Here is a 17,536-nt window from a genome sequence, read left to right as displayed (position 1 = left end):
GTTACTCAGGGACTTTGGCTATACTATTTTTCTTTGTGACCGTATGTTATTTTTTTTTAATTGTAACCATTATTTGTGCTATGTGCTATTGGTAATGTGTGTTTCACTTTGGCCCCGAAGGAAAGCCATTTCATTTGGCTATATTCATGTATGGTTGAATGATAATTAAAACTTGAGTTCTAGGAATAAGTTGAATAGGTTAGGACTTTATTCCTTGGAGAGCAAGAGAATGAGTGGATACCTTATAGAGGTATTCAAAATTATGAGGGGTGCAGATAAGATAAATGCATGCAGGTTTTTCCCCCAGATTGGGAGAGACTAGAACTAGAGGTTATAGGTTTAGAGTGAATGGTGAAATATTTAAGGGGAAACCTGAGGCTAGTAGGCGTGTGGAACAAACTGCCAGTGAAAGTTCAATCGCAACATTTAAGTGAAGCTTGGATGGGTACGTGGATGAAAGGAGTATAAAGGGTCATGGTCCAGGTGCAGATAGACAGGTTTAGGGAGTAGAACAGGCTGGCACAGACTACATGGGCCAAAGGGCACATAACTGTGGTGTATGACTATTAGAAACAAGTAGTCACTCCAGACCCAAGTTTTAAGGATATTGGTGGTTTATTCACGCAATGCACACAAAATGCCGATGGAACACAGTAGGCCAGGCAACATCTTTAGGAAGAAGCACAGTCGACGTTTCAGGCCGAGACCCTTCACATTTAGGATCCTCGTGATCAGAGCAGCTCCACACATACTATTATATTAGTGCAGTTTGAGCATGCAATATTACATCTTCTACAGTCCTCTGAGAATTTAAAACCCACATTTTAAAAACAGATTTAATTTTGGAAGCAAGCCAAGCTGCCTAAAAAAAATTAAAGGAAATCTTACTCCACACCCTCTGAAAGGCTCCATTTAATCTAGTTAAAGGAAAATAATATTTATTCTGGTCTTTCCAACTTTTATAAACATTGTTATGCATGTTCAGATTATTTGATTATTCATTAATATGAAGGCTACTTACATTGGTGCATGCCTCTCCTTTCTGACAAAGTTTAAACCCAGCACAGGATATTTCGCCCCTATCAAGGTCCTCAGTTGGCGGTGCTGCAGGAAGACTTACCGATCGGAGGGCTATCAGATAAGGGTCCCTGGAAAGATAGCTTATTTCAATTAACCAAATAATGGGTATTAAGTTGCATGTTATTGGACGTTATATCATTTGTCTCAAATATTTTGATCAGTGAAAGCCAGCAGTGAACTAGAAATTGAGCATAAAGTCAACAACCTTTGTGGATACAAGTTCTACTGTGATAACTTAGACTTTTGACTTAGCTATTAGTCAATATACAGTGTATCAAGAGTCAAAGCTAATATCTGATCCCTTCCAATACAGACAGGCACATGTTTGCAGGCTGTTCAAACTCCTTCAGAATCTGCCTGGAAAATACAAGACACTGACAATCAACACCAGCTGACAACCTGTTGCACCACTGTTTGGCATATGGTCCTTTTCAATAGTTTCATTCTGTGTCAAATTCTACAAACTAACACCTAAGCTTTGTAATTTGTTGGATACTGCTAGTCATCAAGTTTTCAAAATGCTTATTAATGTTAATACATCAGTACAGCATAGCCCCTGCATGACCTGACAAATCCTATCAGTGTCAGATGTGCAAAGGTAGGTAACAAGTCAGCAATGTAGCCCAGATAGGGGAGCCGACTACAGTGATGTGTTTTCTTCAATGTAAAGGAAATAATCCCCTTCCAAATGAACGAGATGCAAACTTTTTATTCCAGAATTAACTGTAATCTGTCAGAAAATCAAAATCAACAAAAACAAAAGAGGGGAGGTAATTACTGGTTTCACACTATGGCTGGCCAGAGAAGAAGGCAAAAGCTCACTTCTCCGTGGAAAGAGAACAAGTTAATTGTAAGCACTAATCTAAAGATGAGGTGGGCAAACTCAGGCCAAGGTGGTTAAAATATCAATAAAGAAACCAGATATTAAAAATATTAATGTTGCAAATAAAGATTGATGGAAGTGGTAGGAAAATTAAAAGTTTGCTGGACTGGGGCCTGGTCTGAATTGGAGCAGATCCCACAGCAGGAGAGGGAGAAACTTACTGCCCTTGAGCCTCATTTTATTCAAACAGACAAGCTACGAACACTGGCTATACACCCACACACAACTCAGTGTCGAAGACAATTAGAATTTTGGGTCACTGCATCACTGAGGAAACATCACGTATCAGGATCAGATTTTACAATCAGTAGCAAAGAATCCCACTGCCAAGGTTGAATTTGACGGGGGCAGTTCTGACCAACAAGGATTGAATCCCAGTTCTGTACTGAATGACCCTAGAAGGGAATTATTTTTCCTAAGATATTTATGGTCCAGAATGTGTAATAAGCGGTGAAATTCCTGCTCTTGTCACTGATCTCTGAAGAAAATTTAAACTTACACAATAAGCTTGCAGTCTGCCACTGGCTTCAAGGGCAGCAGAGAGGCTACATGTAGTATCCAGCCTTTGCAGCACTCTGCATCTTTTGGGTGGGGATAGAATGAACTCCACGAGCCAGAGGATAGAAAATCTCTGAAATTTATTGCCACAGATGACCGTGGAGGCTGGCATTGGGTATAGTTAAAGCAAAGGTTAATGGGTTCTTAATTATTAAGGATGTCAAATGTTAGGGGGAAAAAGAAAGTTCAAAGTAAGTATATTATCAAAGTACATATATGTCACCATATACAACCCTGAGATTCATTTTCTTGTGGGTATTCTCAATAAATCCATAATAGAATAATAACCATAATAGAATCTATGAAATACTCCACCAACTTGGGCATCCAAACAGTGTGCAAAAGACAACAAACTGTGCAAATACAAGAAATAAATAAGCAGTAAATAAAGAGACCAGGAGATGCAGACTCCTTGAAAGTGAGACCATTAGTTGGGGAACATTTCAATGATGGGACAAGTGATGCTGAGTAAAGCTACCCCCTTTGGTTCAAGAGCCTGATGGTTGAGGGGTAATAGCTCATAATAGGGAAAGCAGCTACGATTGAATTGGACATCTTTATGTTGAGGAGGAAACGGTGCTCAGGTCTACTGCAAGGCATTAAGAAGCATAAATTCTTAGGACCTGATGGCATATATCCTAGAATACTGGAAGAAGCAAGTGAGGAAATGGCTGTGGATTTTGTACGGATGTTTTTAGTCCTCACTAGTTACAGGTGAGGCGAGGACTGGAGAATGGCAAATGCTGAGAACTTGTTCAGGAAGGAATGAATGTATAATTCCAGGTCAGTAAGCCTCGCATCAGAGGTGGAGAAGTTAAAGGGAGAGGGATTTTGGGATAGGATTTATATGGATTTGGAAAAGTCTGGCCTGCTTAGGAACAGTCAGCATGGGTTTTTGCAGGGCAGGATATTCCTTACAAACTTGACTTAAGTTTTTTTTTGAGATGACCCAAGGTGGAACAGTATCTACATGGACTTCAGTAAGACATTTGATAAGGTAGGATGATACAGATGATAAAAATACAACTGAGAGTGCATCGCAAGTTGTAATTTGGAACTGGCATAAAAAAACAGATAAAGGGAGGAAGCTTGTTATTCTTGCTCGTGACCAGTGGTATTCTGCAAATATCTGTGCTGGAACCACTTGTTTATGGTAAATATCAATGATTTACATGAAAATTTAGGTAGGTGGATTAGCAAGTTTGTAAATGACACTAAGATTGTTGGAGTTGTGGACAGTGTAAAGGGCTATCCAAGAATACAATGAGATATAGATCAGCTGCAGATATGGGTAGCTAAGTGGCAGATGGAGTTTAATCTGGGCAAGTAATTGGGAGATAAAATGAAAAGTGAAAGGATCCAGTCAATGACTGGTCCATAACGGCAGAAGGTCCCAATGGAATATCAGGTAAAGCTCTGAAAACCTGTGGAGCATTCAAGGACATTTTCAACCTCTCACTGCATTGGGCGGAAGTTCCCACTTGCTTCAAAAAGGCAATAACTATACCAGTGCCAAAGAAGAATAATGTGGGCAGCCTTAATGACTATTGCCTGGTAGCACTCACATTGACAGTGACAAAATGCTTTGAGAGGTTGATCATGACTGGACTGAACTCCTGCCTCAGTAAGGACCTGGACCCATTGCAATTTGCCTATCACCACAATGGCAGATGCAATCACAATGGCTCTCCACATGGCTTTAGACCACCTGGACAATGCAAACACCTACGTCAGGATGCTGTTCATCGACTGCAGTTCAGCATTTAATACCATCATTCCCAAAATTCTGATTCAGAAGTTGCAGAGCCTGGACCTCTGTACCTCCCTCTGCAATTGGATCCTCGACTTCCTAACCAGAAGACCATTATCTGTGCGGATTGTTGATATTATCTCCTCCTCACCAATGATCAACACTGGTGCAACTCGGGTGTGTGCTTAGCCCACTGCCCTACTCTCCATACACACATGACTGTGTGGCTAGGCATTGCTCAAATACCATCCGTAAATTTGCTGATGATAAAACCATTGTTGGTAGAATCTCAGGTGGTAACAAGTGGGTGTACAGGAGTGAGATATGTCAACTAGTGGGATGGTGCTGCAGCAACAACTTGGCACTCAATGTTAGTAAGATAAAAGAGCTGATTGTGGACTTCAGGAAGGGTAAGATGAAGGAACAAATACAAATCCTCATTGAGGGATCAGAAGTGGAGAGAGTGAGCCACTTCAAGTTCCTGGGTGTCAAGGTCTCTGAGGATCTAACCTGGTCCCAACATATAAAGAAGGCAAGACAGTGGCTATACTTGATTAGGAGTTTGAAGAGATTTGGCATGTCAACGAATACACTCAAAAACTTCTGTAGTTGTACCATGGAGAGCATTCTGACAGGCTGCATCACTGTCTGGTATGGAGGGGCTACTGCACAGGACTGAAAGAAGCTGCAGAAAGTTATAAATCTAGTCAGCTCCATCTTGGGCACTAGCCTACAAAGTACCTAGGACATCTTTAGGGAGCAGTGTCTCAGAAAGGCAGTGTCCATTATTAAGGACCTCCAGCACCCAGGGCATGTCCTTTTCTCACTGTTACCATCAGGCAGGAGGTACAGAAGCCTGAAGGCACACACTCAGTGATTCAGGAACAGCTTCTTCCCCTCTGCCATCCAATTTCTAAATGGACATTGAATCTTTGGACACACCTCACTTTTTTAAAAAAAAATACAGTATTTCTGTTTTTACACTTTTTTAAAAAGCCTATTCAATATACATAATTGATTTACTTGTTTATTTTTTTTATTTTTTTTTCTCTGATAGATTATGTATTGCATTGAGTTGCTGCTACTAAGTTAACAAATTTCACATCTCATGCCGGTGTTAATAAACCTGATTCTGATTCTGAAATACCACTGAGGTACAGAGGGATCTTAGGGTCCATAGCTCACTGAAAATGGTCACGTAAGTGGATAAGATGGTAAAGATGGCATACAAATACATGTGTTCAATGGTAGAGGTGCTGAGTATAAGAGTACGGAGGTTATGCTGTAGCTATATAAAACTTCTGTGCAGTTCTGGTTGGCCCTCTATGGGAAGAATGTGGAGACTGTGGGAAGGTGCAGAAGATGTTCACTGAGGATGCAGCCCGGATTGGAGGGTATGAGCTTTAAGGACAAACTTGGATTGTTCTCCATAGAGTATCAGAGGCTGAGGGGAGACCTAATAAAAAGTTTTAAAATTATGAGCAGCATAGATAAGGTAGACGGTCAGCATCTTTTCTCCAGGGTGGAAAAGTCAACCACAAGAAGATGTGCTTTTAAGTTCAGAGGGGGAAAGTCGAAATCTGGCACGAGGGTTTTTTAAATACAGTACACGTAGTGGTAGATATTTAGAATGGGTTACCACGGATTGCAGAGGAAGCCTGTAGGTTGGTGAAGCTTACAAGATAGATACACAAATATGAAGGGAACAGAGGGAAATGGCTGTTTCTCAGGAGGCGGCCATTTAGTATCAGCTAGCATCAAGGTCAGCACATTATTGTTGGTCAAAAGGCCTGTCCATTGCTGTACAATTCTATATTCCAAAACATAACATCTCTGATATTTAGAAACAGCAAAAATGTTTTAAGAGACCATTAAATCTGTTAAAATGTTAATTTTTTTTCTCTTAGTGTATAGTTATAACACTTTAAATACACTCAACTGATGTACAGAGATCTAAATTAACTGCCATTCACCTTTGTCTCTCACGGCAGTTCCCCTCAATTGAAATCAATGGCTCAACTAACCCTGCACAGTTCACCCATGTGGATTCTGATTCCACGTGGAAAGTTCTGTTGTCACAGCTTTCCCTGGGGAATCCACAAACAGGAATGCCACAGTAAGACTTCTATGCTTGGACAGAAATCTGGGCGTTGTTCTCAGTTCCACTGTGCCCTTCCACAATATTTCCCCACTCTGCAATCTCCAGTCATCATAATCACACTGCAGCTTGCACAGATCCTGGTGAATGGCCCACAGTAGCAGAATCCTGCTTGTGACAGCAACAACTACAGCAGGATCATGATAGGAGGAATGCCACTGGGGCCCATTAAATTAGCCATGCAACACTATTCCTTGATCCTATAATACAAACGTTAAAGCTTCAGAGTAAAGTTTTAAAAACTATTTGCTACTTGCTGAAACTAGAACATCCAGACCAAGTCATTCACCGTGATGCCTTGTATATCTACAGAACCTCCTACAGCTATTAAACCATCATATGGATGTGTCAATAACAACTCCTGCCATAAAAACTGTCTAAACTAAATATTTCCATCATTTTGAAAGGGTGATCTATTTGCCATCACTGGTCACTGACAGTTTCCATGAAGTTTATGCAAACTTTTAAATAGCTCCTTGCTGTCACTGGCTATGTAATTCAAGAGGACACTTCCTACAAGATACTCATGACAACTAATCAGGAAAAGTACAGCAGCTGGCTGAAAAGTATTTGAAAATCTAAGTGATAAAGCCTTACAGTGATAAAGGATGCACAAATCTCAAAGTGGACATTGGAGATTTCAGTAATATTTTGCTGGACATCCTTACAGTCAATGGACACAACCATCATCTGTGTATTAGTGCAAGTCATATTGTAGACATCAAAACTGCTGTGGTTCTTGTCAAGACCAAAAACCTGATATTTCTAGGAGAACGTTCAAATAAAAATTAACAGACGATTCATTTGAAAAGTGAAAATTAAGTTACCCATCAGCACATGGCACTCTCCGAGATGCCAGTAGAACAAAATCCTGAAAGTTGCCAGCCTTGTTGACAGAAGGAGAGATCACATGATAGATGACATCATCCTCATCCACTTTTTGTATCAATTTAAATTTCCTTGGAAGGAAAAACAAGATGAATCAAAATGAAGCAAACTCCTAAAATGATGCATTTGAAAAACTACAGTTAAATTTCTGAATTCTAACTTCACATTCCTACTATTAAGAAATCCTCACTTGTGAAAGCAAATATTTTGGGGAATGTCCTTCAAAAAAGAAATTCTTTCTCATTAGGTTGAGCAATAACAACATTGGAAGAGACTATTCAGCTGACTAGACCCAGGAGCTAACTCTGAAAAACTGTCTGCCTCTTTTCACTTTCTGCATTTTTTCTAAACGAAAATCCTTAAAGGGATAATAAGTTTACCCTTCTAAGTTCTAAGTACTCCAGGAAATATAAACTGACTGGAGAGCATTTTTCTGCCAATTTTCTTTCTTTCTACAAAGCTGGTGTGTGATCCCACAGATATGATTTCCTTTTAGTATACTGATCAGTTGGTCTGATACACAGGAATTACTAGTTGGTTTGACTGCAAGATTCATCTGATTTCCTCTTTCAGTGGGGTTTTGTTTTCTTACGTAATGATTATGGAGGAAGATTAAGGCTCATGGGATCCACAGAGACTTGGTAAATTAGATTCATAATTGACTTGGCCACAGTTGTGGTGAAGTGATGTTATTCTGACTGGAGGTCTGTGACTGGTTTTTCACAAGGATCAGTGCTAGCATCTCTGAGTGATTTAGACGAAAATACAAGGTGATCTGATTTGATATAGTAGTGGAGTGTGAAGAAGATTGTCAAAGGATTCAGCAGGATATAGACACTGTCAGAAATGTGGGTGGGGTAATGCACCTTGGGAGGTCACATTTTAGAGATAAATGTACAGTAAATGGTAACATCCTTCGGAGCATTAATATACAGAGGGGAAACTTGGGGAGCTGGAACATACTTTCCTGAAAGTGGCGACACAAGTAGATAGGGCAGTAAAAACAGCATGCAACATTCTTGCCTTCATCAATCAGGGTGCTGAGTATAAATCTGTGAAGTCATCTTGCAGTTGTATAGAACCTTGGTGAGGCCACTTTGGAGTATCGTGCACGGTTCTGGCCGTTGCCACATTACCGAAAGAATGTGGAGGCTTTGGAGAGGGTGCAGAAAAGGTTCACCAGGATGTTACCTGGAGTAGAGAGCATTACCTATCAGGAGAAGCTGGGCAAACTGGGACTGTTTCCTCTGAAGCATTGGAACCCACTGAAGAAATATATATATATATAATAATGACAGGCATAAATAGAATAGATGGTCAGAGTCGTTATCCAAGGGTGGCAGTGTCAGGTAGTAAAGAGCACAGCTGTAAAGTGAGAGCAGTTTTGTTTAAAAGGATATATATATATATATATATATAAGTACAGTTGACTTCCTGCGAAAGGGTCTGGGGCTGAAGGGTTGACTGTGCTTTTTCCCATAGATGCTGCCTGGCCTGCTGAGTTCCTCCAGTATTTTGAGTGTGTTGCTTGCTCTCTGTAGAGCACCACAGTATGTTTTCTGTGGGAAACCAGCTGATGCTTTCCTCCATGGTCCAGAGACACAGGAAGACTGTTAGTCTTTGAGCTCTGATCATCTGAGGCTTCCCTGATCTACATCAGCCAAGTTAGTTGGACCCTGCTGGAATGTTCACTGTGCACCAGCAGCAGCTGATTCCACCTTAGCCGGTCAGTTAGTAATAATATTCACCTTCTTTCTGGCTGCACCTACATATGCTGGCCTGGGAATGGCTGGGAAATAACTATTCTGCTGGTGATAAAGTTTAGTGTCATATTGATAACCTGATTACACTCAGGCTCCCCTGTTGACAGGGTGCTTCTCAGTTAAGCTAACACCACAAAGCCACAGGGAAGATGGTCCAACCAATGCGCCTTAGGGGAAGCTGATTACTGAGGAACCGAGAAGAGAAACAACCCTCCATTAAGGATAGGAGACCCCTCAGATTTAATGTGTTCCTTAATATGAGAGACAGAAAATTAAGTCTCCGTATTTCTTATGCTGCATCAACTTCTTCCCCCTTCCATTGTCACTTGGGTTCAATCTTCAGTCCAGGTGGCTGTCCTTACTGGTAGTGAGTGTCCCACTCATGTCGACGGCTCATATCAGAAAGCAGGAGGAAAACTTGCTTGACATTTACAGAAACAGTTATTTCTGCTTTGAAGAATAGTAACTGATCTTCTTCGAGCGTAAAAAGTTTTGCCTGGAAAGAGAAAATTGAGAACATTTTCCAGAAAAGCTGGTTAGCTGGAAGTCTTGAACACTTTGTGTTGCCATTAATTTAAACTTGCCTTCTTCCGTGTGCAGTTTAGTACCCAGTTTTGTTTTGCAGCCAGGGTTTTTAGTGCAGAGACATTATTATAGCTGAGGTAAACCTTTAATAACAAAAAAACACAAACTTTTAATATGCCAAATGGGTAAAGGAAACACCTCTTTACCACTGGTCTATGATAGTCACCTTAGCACAAAAACACATCTTTAGTCACTGGTACAACAACTAGCAGTGGTGTGCTGTGTCCCAGTTCCAAAGTTTGATTCCGTCACAGCCGCAGACTGTGGAGCATGGCTCACTACCAGTACAATATTCTACTTCTGGTATATGAACCAGTGATCCTGGCCCAGGCATGCTCTACTGATCTTTCCCATTCCTGTTGAGTGCTGCAGCCTGCAGATTAGACATTCCCAGGTGAGGTGTAGTTGGCTATCTCACTCCATGTGCCTTTATTGGCCGTATTGGTTTTAGTTGTGAAGATTCTCAAAGTGGAATAGCTGATGAGGTTGCAAGTGAATAATCATCATGTTGCTGAGTTGATGTTGTAGTTGTTGCTACTATACAAGCAGTAACACAACATGAGACACCCCTCCATTTAAAGGGTGGAGACGAAGGAAGCAAATGTAATTTGTAATGGTGAAATGCTGAGGCTTTATCAGGCATTAGTGTGACCACATCTGGAGTATTATGAGCAGTTAATAGCCTAATTCTGCCACAATGTGTTATGTTGCTAAAACATGGAGTACTAAAGCAAAGAAAGAAACAGGACTTGAAGTCTGTCTGATTCAGGTTGATCTTGGTGAGTACTTAGACACAGAGGGTGAAAGTTTCATGAATAACCAAGCAAACAAAAGATGGAATTAGGCAGATTCTGTCCTGGTTGTTAATTTTCACCAACACATGATGTTTAAGCTTGACTCTTGGCATGAATTTTATTTGGCATTCAAGACAGGCTGAGATTCCAGCGATGCAATTTCCAGCTTTTTGGTTTTGTGTATAGAGAATGAGAGTACAAATAATAATTAATCAAATAATTCCTTTTCCAAAATAATCGAACAGTAAAATAAGAATGCCTTCAAGGAATACAGTTGACAAGCATAGGAATAAACTTAAGAAAATAATTCCACTTAGTGAATTGCCAAATGGCAGGTTACCTGGTTGCTGGGGTCCCAGGGAACAGACAGTGGTACTTCAGTTTGTTTACATGAAATGATATATTTTCTGAAAATTAAGTAATAGGAATGAGATGTGAGATTTTAAGATTACAGATTGATGATTAATATAAAGAAATACTAATACAATCACAGCAATAATCACTGATTAACTTCTCTATATCAACATTTTATGTTGGCAAGGGTACTTCCTATACTTCATAGTCCTGAGAAGATTCTAGAGTTGATACAGCTCTTCTGGTGAAAGACATTTAGTGTTGCTGGACATGTACACCCAGTGACAATGAAAGATAGTACATCACTTGACTGGGAATTTATAGGTGGCATTCCTATCCATCTGTTACTATTGCCCTCCTACATGGTGGAGGTGATGAATCTAATGGGTTATGCCTATATTGTTGTGCAGTATTTTGTGTTATACCAGTGGTGAATGGCATATGGTCAAGAGGGAAGAAAAGGGCATGATTCAAGGCAGCTTCTTCGACTTCGAGCTTCAAAAGTTTCTGGAAATCCAAGCAATGGAAAGCGGGCAGGAGTGGAACAGAGTGGACAACTTAACCCAAAGAGGATTCAGATTTACATGTCCGGAAGGCTTCAACTGTTCACTTGATAAGGACTAGCATTTGTGTAGTAACTCTCCAAAGAAAAAAAACTCGAAGACATTTTGTGAAGCCAACATACACATTAGGCATTGGACTTAATCAGCAAGAACCTCAATGGACTCTTTTGTAATAAATAGAGTTATGGGGCTGCTGTGGTACGTACGGGGTGATGGTAGAGAATGCGTTGGTCAATGTGCACAGCAGTGATCTCCACCTTGTGGCAACAGATGCTTAACATAAAACATTAATATCTATGGTAGCTTTGCTAAATGTTCACAAAGCAGTTTATCGTTTAAAGAAAATATCCTGAGACAGTGTTATCATGAAGACTACATAAAGAACTACCATGATGTCCAAAGCTGCCGGTCACAAAATCCATGAGATGAAGCTTTTAAATTTGCTGACCTGTCAAGTCGGATTTTCTTCCGTGCACTTGCTTCACGGTACCTTCTTTCTCCATCCTGTCCATGAAGCAGAGTCTGTGTTACAAAGGATCTTTTCCTAATAGTAGCTTCTCCTAGGGATCTGCTTTCTTTATGTATCGCTACGCCCATCCATCCTCCCACACCTTTCCACAGCTGACCGCATTCTCAGCTGCAATATGCCACCTTATCTGGAATTCTCACAGTGAAACTTTTTCAACCCTTCACCTTTAAAGTTGTGCCTTTAAAGCCATCTATTTGGCCAAGCTTTCTGTTACCTCTGTGAAATGCTTTATTCCGTGTTAAGAATGCAGTCCAAGTACAGGCAACAGTTAACTGAGCATGCAAGGAAGCAGCACTCACTACTGTTTACTGTTGGTACTGTGCAGTTTATATAGTATGTTTAATATATAAAACAGACCATTCAGTACAATTAGTCACAGCTGGTTAGTGCAGATCAACTAAATGGTCAGCTCTGCAACAACATTAATGGAACAAGAGTTCCAGAAAATTAGATAATCAGAGCACTAATACTTGTTATCTGCTCAATGCTAAACACAAAAAAATCAGAATCAGATTTAATACTATTGAGAAATATAATCACTGTGTACTAGCTATTTACAACACTATGTAATCACTCCTATGTACTGAATGTTACTATGTATTATTTTACTAGACACATTTTGCTATGTATTGTTTTACTAGATACCTTGCATTCTCTTAGCTACATACTACAGCAGTTAAAGAACACCTGTTTAGCTAGCAGCACTAATTAGCTGAAATGTACTCCATGTATTATACTCAGCCTTTGTTTAGTAAGAGATAACGGTGGCGGACAGGATGGTACGAGCAGGAATGTAACGTGAGGGAGGTTGTCTGGAAAACATAACCTTGGCCAGGAATAGGGCCCCAATGCGAACGGGTGAAACATAATGGTGGTGCACCAAGAGCTAGGCAAGAGCGATTGATTAGTTAATGAATAGATGATATGCAATTAAAACTTGATTGGGTATGCTGTTGAAACCAAAATGTAACTGAGATAAGAAATTACTATAAAGAATGCTGTACACCGGAGCTCGGTGGGCTTTCAGTGACAAGTTCATTGATTGCCTCAGCCTTTGTTTGCAAATAAAGGTTTAAACTTCTTGAAGAATTGTCTGCATCTCCTGGTCATTTCAAGTAACCATGACAAAATCACAAGCATATGTTGTGAAATTAGTTGTTTTGCAGAAGCATAATAATAACCATTGCAATGCATAATAATAAAAGCTATAAATTACAGTAAGTATATATAAAAAAGAGAAAATTAAGTAAGTAGTGCAAAAAGAGAGAAAAAATACTGAGGTAGTGTTCATGGGTTCACCGTCTATTCAGAAATCTGTTGGTGGAGGGAAAGAAGCTGATGCTGAAACACTGAGTGTCTTCGGGCACCTGTACCTCCTCCTTGATGGTAGCAATGAAAAGAGGCCATGTTCTGAATGATGGGGGGGGGGGGTCCTTAATGATGGATGCTGCCTTTTTGAGGCATCTCTTTTAACAGATGGGTCTTCAGCTGTTTAGATTGTCTTTAAGGCAGGAGCACATGTTGTGGCGCATTTTAAATGGTGGCCACACTCCAACAGCTCACACAGAAGGTGATTTTTAATTCCAATACCATACAAAAATGTTTAGGGGCTAACAAACCATGAGCGTTGAGAGCCACAATACAGAGCAATCATGGTTACAAACAAGCACTTTCTAACACGGGTCACTAGGTAACACGCTGGAACAGGGCATGATCGTTTTCTCCTCCTTAGCCCAGCAACACTGAAGTAAATACAAGTACCTTCTTCACTGCTTCATCTGGCTCCGTGGAGACTGCAACTGGACAAGTCTGGTCTGGTTTTTTTTTTAAAAGGTCTGTAATCAAACTGAGTTTCATTGAGCTAATCTTCCAAGTGAAAAAGTACTAATTTATCTGTTCAATTGCACTTGCTGTTTGCTCCTTTTGTACATTTACTTGCAATAACAAATTTAACCTACAGTAAATACATTTCATGTTAACCTTGTGCTCGCCAGTAGTGGCAACTTCCATACAACAGAGAAAAAAGATCTTCTACAAATCTCTTGGCATTAAACACAAGAGCAGAGAAAATTACTTCAGCAATAGAACAAGCTAAGACAGTTATCAAGTAACCTTTTATATATTTTATACACTGGGAGGTAAATCCTTATCAACCAATTTCAACACTGAATCTTAAATTGTCAATTATAAATCAAGATTTTAGTTACCATGTATTTGTAAGACAATTAGTTGTGAGTCAGCTGTTAATCTTGCACTGAATTATTTACAATAGAAAATTCAAAATTTCTAATATCAACCAAATGCCTGTACAAGTTCTTCGTGACAGAGTATATCAATCAAAGCAGCCAGGGAAGCTGCTCCTACTGCCGCAGATATTCAATTCTACAACATCAACAAAATATTTTCATTTAGTGCCCACAATGGGTCACAGGATCATGATGCCAAACACATCTTTTAAAAAATAAGGAAAATTCGCTTCAGGTGACTTGAGGTGTATTTTATAAGAGAAAGGAAAGTTAGAGTGTTTTAGCAAGAAAACTATTTCTTGCACAGAGACAACAGGTACCACAGCCACCAATTATGAATTGAAACGTGCAGGAATCCAGATTTGGGAGATATACAAGGATTTCATGGATTTAGTTTTATTTTCTAGAAGCAATTCTTGTATTATCATGAAATATTTCCTTTAACTAAAATGATTCCACAGTGATAATACTGTCTACCAGTAAGTATAAAGAGTATTGCCTTTAGCAACCACGTTACAGGTTACAAACACTCGGCTTCCAGAGACCCATCAGATCAAAATTATTATCACTGACTTACGACTTTAAATTTGTGGTTCTGCAGCTGCATTACAGGGCAAAGATTAAAACTTCCATGAGCTACAAAAATAAATAAATAGTGCAAGAAATTAATAATGAGGTAGTGTTCATGGACTGTTCAGAATCCGATGGTAGAAGGAAGAAGCTGTTCCTGAAATACTGAGTATGGGTAGTAACGGGGAGGAAGTACGTTCCAAATGCTGAGAGGCATGGCCACTTGAAGATCACCTCAATGGTGGGGGTGGGGGAGGAGATGTTGTGCCCTCGATGGGACTGGCTGAGTCTATAACCCCCTGCAGACTCTTGCAACCCTTTGCAGTGTGTTACGCAGCGGTGTAAAAACTGACATGCTTGATACAGCTTGCACTTTCCAGTAAAAACGCCTTAAAACAGAAGGTGCCAGGGCTTACCCCTGGTTCTGGCCTGACACAGGGGAACGTGCTGAGCTGGCCATCCTCATCAGGCACCACAAAGGTCATGAATGCACTGTTGATGTGTGTCTTCTGAACCCAGCCTTCATGATGGTAAGCCTCTGCACAGACACCAACTTCAAAGCTGAAAATTACCAAAGGAATTTAGAAAATCTCATAAAGAACAATTATTACATAAGCTTATTACAATTTAAGAAATAAAAAGCTCATTTTTATATTTCACAGCAACCATGATCTATACTGTACTTTCAAGTCATATATATTTTAATCGAAGGTTCTGTGGATCTAATTACTTCAAATTTTCACTAAAATGCATCAGGTTCCATTCATATGCTAATGGCATCCACTTCAAACCTTCATCTAGATCACTTTTCTAGATCTTTCTGCATCTCACAGCTGCAAAATGTTCATTAAGAACCTCTAAGTGACTGATCAATGAAAAGACTCACATTTCTGCAGCCCATTTTGTAACCTCAAGATATTCCAAACACTTCAAAGTTAAAAGTAAATTTATTACTAAAATACATATGTCACCAAATGCTAAGATCCATTTTCTTGCAGGCATTCACAGTAGAACAAAGAAATACAATGAAATCAATGGAAAAACTACACACAAAGACTGACAAACAACCAATGTGCAAAAGAGGACAAACTGCAAATACACCCCTCCCCCAACCCCCATAACAAATAAATAAATAATACTCAGAACATGAGCTGCAGAGTCCTTGAAAATGAAAGCAATTCCGTGCTGAGGTGAGTGAAGTTATCCACACTGATTCAGGAGCCTGTTGGTTGAAGGGTAATAACTGTTCCTAAACCTGGTGGTGTGCTATCGATAGCGTGCTAACACCTTGCTATCAATAGAAAATCTCGACGCGTAGGCATGTTTTAACGTGTGAAATGTGGCACCCACTTTCACCAGAGTCAATACCTCAAAGCGCCTGGAGCACTTCAATGTCACCCAGCTCTGCCCCAACGGATAGATAAGCAGGATTTTCTACAGAAAGCAGTTAGGGTTAATGTTGCATCTGACATTCATCAGATTCAGTCGGTACTCAATTCTGTGGATTGCTAACTTTAAGTTACAATCTTCTGACACAAAAGGGGAGTGCAGACACAATGTAAATTGATCAATTCACTTTCCAGCTGTGATCAGACAGCTTAATGCAAACCAGAGTAGTGCAGTTACATTGTTAATGCAACACATCATTTACTGATTAAAACCACAGATAGATATTATCTTCCTCCACCCCAACACCGTTATGTGGAGGAGCAGACAGATACTGCAATTAATCTTCATAATGGGTACAGCCCTTGATAAGTGCAGTTCTTTTGGAAACACGGATAAACTCAAACGCAGTGTTGAAATACCATTTATCAGTTCTGAATCTGAATAAACTTCTTCCCACTCTCATTTTTTAAAATTTTGAAAACAGAAGAAAGATTGAATTCAAGGCAGAATTTACACATAGAAAGACTTTGAAAATCTTCTAAATTTTATAACAAAAACATTATCTTGGCCATCAATCAGTCTTCAAGAGAAAAACAGTCTACACCCATAGTGTATGTAATTTACTGTGACCCTCTTACCCTGAATACATTGGAGACGTGGCAACTTAAACAGCAGTACAATAGCTATAAACAGGCAGTACAATATCCCTCTTATCACACAGTTTATCATCAACCAAAGCTTGGGTCAAATTCCAGAAAAGTTACTCAGATAAACAAAAGAACAATATCCGTAATTACTCCAGCCCAACAGAGAAAAAACAATTTGTATTTTTTGGCAGCTTTAGCAAACTGAAATTTGGGGTTCCCAACCTTTTTTTATGCCATGGACCCTTACTATTAATCGAAGGGTCAAGGATCTAGTCACTTCAAATTTTCACTAAAATGCATCAGGTCCCATTTCACACCACCACTAATGGCATCCACTTCACACCTTCCATCCACTTTTCCAGATCTTTCTGCATTTCACAGCTGCAAAATGTTCATTAAGAACTTTATCTTCCTCTTTCAGTTTGACAAACGGGTTATCTTTTTGCCCCCAAGTATACACTACTTTCCCAAGTTATGTTTGTTCTCTTTGTAGATATCAATGATAACGTTTTCCTTCATTTAGCATTGGTTTCCTAATTTCACTCCTATTCTTTCTAAAGTTTTCAAGCTTTTCTGAAATATTCTGCTCAGCATCTGACACAAGTTTCCTCCATTTCCTTTCACACATCTTATAATTCAGAATTGCTCTAGATTTGCCTATCTGTCCCTTTCACTTGTTTGAACCTGTTTACCCCAAACCCATTGCATCTTCTTTTTAAGATGTCTCTCGTTGCTCCAAGACTGATTTGCTTCTCCCTATGTGTATGTTTTTAAAATAA

The 17,536-nt window shown here is 39.6% G+C and overlaps 1 protein-coding gene across 2 annotated transcripts in view; it reads right to left on the bottom strand.

The window, feature by feature from the left end:
* acot11a (acyl-CoA thioesterase 11a) overlaps positions 1-17,536 on the bottom strand; it is a 106,909-nt gene that overhangs the window by 14,747 nt on the left and 74,626 nt on the right. For both annotated transcript variants that reach the window (XM_059984619.1, XM_059984618.1), the window contains 7 exons: positions 15,138-15,282; positions 11,825-11,880; positions 10,800-10,866; positions 9,665-9,748; positions 9,443-9,576; positions 7,257-7,388; positions 1,022-1,148 (listed from right to left, as the gene is read on the bottom strand). In XM_059984619.1, the coding sequence (XP_059840602.1) occupies positions 1,022-1,148; positions 7,257-7,388; positions 9,443-9,576; positions 9,665-9,748; positions 10,800-10,866; positions 11,825-11,880; positions 15,138-15,282 (745 nt within the window). The remainder of the gene's footprint in view (positions 1-1,021; positions 1,149-7,256; positions 7,389-9,442; positions 9,577-9,664; positions 9,749-10,799; positions 10,867-11,824; positions 11,881-15,137; positions 15,283-17,536) is intronic.

Source organism: Hypanus sabinus, chromosome 11 (assembly GCF_030144855.1).
Source record: "Hypanus sabinus isolate sHypSab1 chromosome 11, sHypSab1.hap1, whole genome shotgun sequence".
Classification (NCBI taxonomy): Eukaryota; Metazoa; Chordata; class Chondrichthyes; order Myliobatiformes; family Dasyatidae; genus Hypanus; species Hypanus sabinus.
The sequence above is the reverse complement of the archived record's forward strand: the minus strand, read 5'-3'. Positions and strand labels throughout refer to the sequence as shown.